The sequence below is a fragment of the Meleagris gallopavo genome, chromosome 4 (genome assembly GCF_000146605.3).
Source record: "Meleagris gallopavo isolate NT-WF06-2002-E0010 breed Aviagen turkey brand Nicholas breeding stock chromosome 4, Turkey_5.1, whole genome shotgun sequence".
Taxonomy (NCBI): domain Eukaryota; kingdom Metazoa; phylum Chordata; class Aves; order Galliformes; family Phasianidae; genus Meleagris; species Meleagris gallopavo.
This window is the reverse complement of record NC_015014.2, coordinates 36025000-36026021: the sequence shown is the minus strand read 5'-3', so window position 1 is coordinate 36026021 and position 1022 is coordinate 36025000. Positions and strand designations below refer to the sequence as shown.

The 1022-nt window shown below is 44.8% G+C and overlaps 1 protein-coding gene across 12 annotated transcripts in view; it reads right to left on the bottom strand.

Annotated features, from left to right (window-relative positions):
* CAMK2D (calcium/calmodulin dependent protein kinase II delta) overlaps nucleotides 1–1022 on the bottom strand; it is a 216376-nt gene that overhangs the window by 112040 nt on the left and 103314 nt on the right. For 11 of the 12 annotated variants that reach the window (XR_002114339.2, XM_010709966.3, XM_010709974.3 and 8 more), the window contains exon 5: nucleotides 755–827. The exons of the other annotated variant lie outside the window; for it this stretch is intronic. Coding sequence is in view for 10 of the 11 variants with exons in the window: in XM_010709966.3 (XP_010708268.2) it covers nucleotides 755–827 (73 nt within the window). In the remaining variant the exon portion in view is untranslated. The remainder of the gene's footprint in view (nucleotides 1–754; nucleotides 828–1022) is intronic. 12 annotated transcript variants of the gene reach the window in all.

Sequence of the window (1022 nt, the reverse complement as noted above, 5' to 3'; positions counted from 1 at the left end):
CCGCCGCTCAGAGCACGACGGCCTCAGGCTCCGCCGCGGCGGCACAGGGCCGACCTCCGAGACGTGCCTCCCTTGGCTCGCTCTGCTTTCTTTGGACTTTTTTAATTTCAACTTTCCTGTTCAAAAGCAATGTTTTCACAAAAGCGCATGGATTTGGCCAATTTGATGAGATCACAGAAAAGATCTGAGCTCTTCTGTACATTTTCCTGTTCATTTACTAAGACCTTACAAATAGCAGCCGCCAAGATAGAAATCGTTGGAGGCCAGGTGTTATAGGTAAATCATTAACTTCTCTCTGTCCAATTTTGCCAGCAATTAGCATCACTTGCCTGAGGGTTCGTCATACTCTAAAGCAGCAGAGTGCGACCGGCTGTTCTGCCACTGCGACCCTGGGCTCAGTACAGTGTCGTGTCAATCTGCAAGCTGACATACATCACAGCCAACGTTCACCTCCGTGGGCGTGCACAGCGATACACGGACAGCCTCAATAAAGTACCAGACACGTTTGACAGCATAGGACAAATCCAGAGCCGTGGGAAGAGACAGGTTTTTGGCAACCATTCCCCCTTGTGCCATGATGTATATTAGGCCTGTAGACTTGCAAACTGGAAAGAGGCATCATGCATTATTTGTCGGTCTAGCTGTTTGGAGTGAGTAGGATAGGCAAGGGAACATCACAGCCAACCCACCCCCTGCCCCTGCCCAGCAGAAAGAAACAAAACTCTTATCCATTTGATGGGCACCAGATACTGACCTTCAGGTCTCTGTGAACTATGCCATTTAGATGACAATGATTAACACTTTCTAGAATCTGCTGTATACAATGACTGCAAAGATACAAGGGCAGAATGGAAGGGAGAACATTTTAAAGGCACATAATCACATTAAATACAAAATAAAACTAAACTTAAAAAATTATAAAGAACGAAAACAGTTTTACATCTCCTGACAAATCTTGATTGTACATTGGACTGGAGCAAAACAATGCTAAAAATGAGATATTTCTAGCTCTAAAACATTAA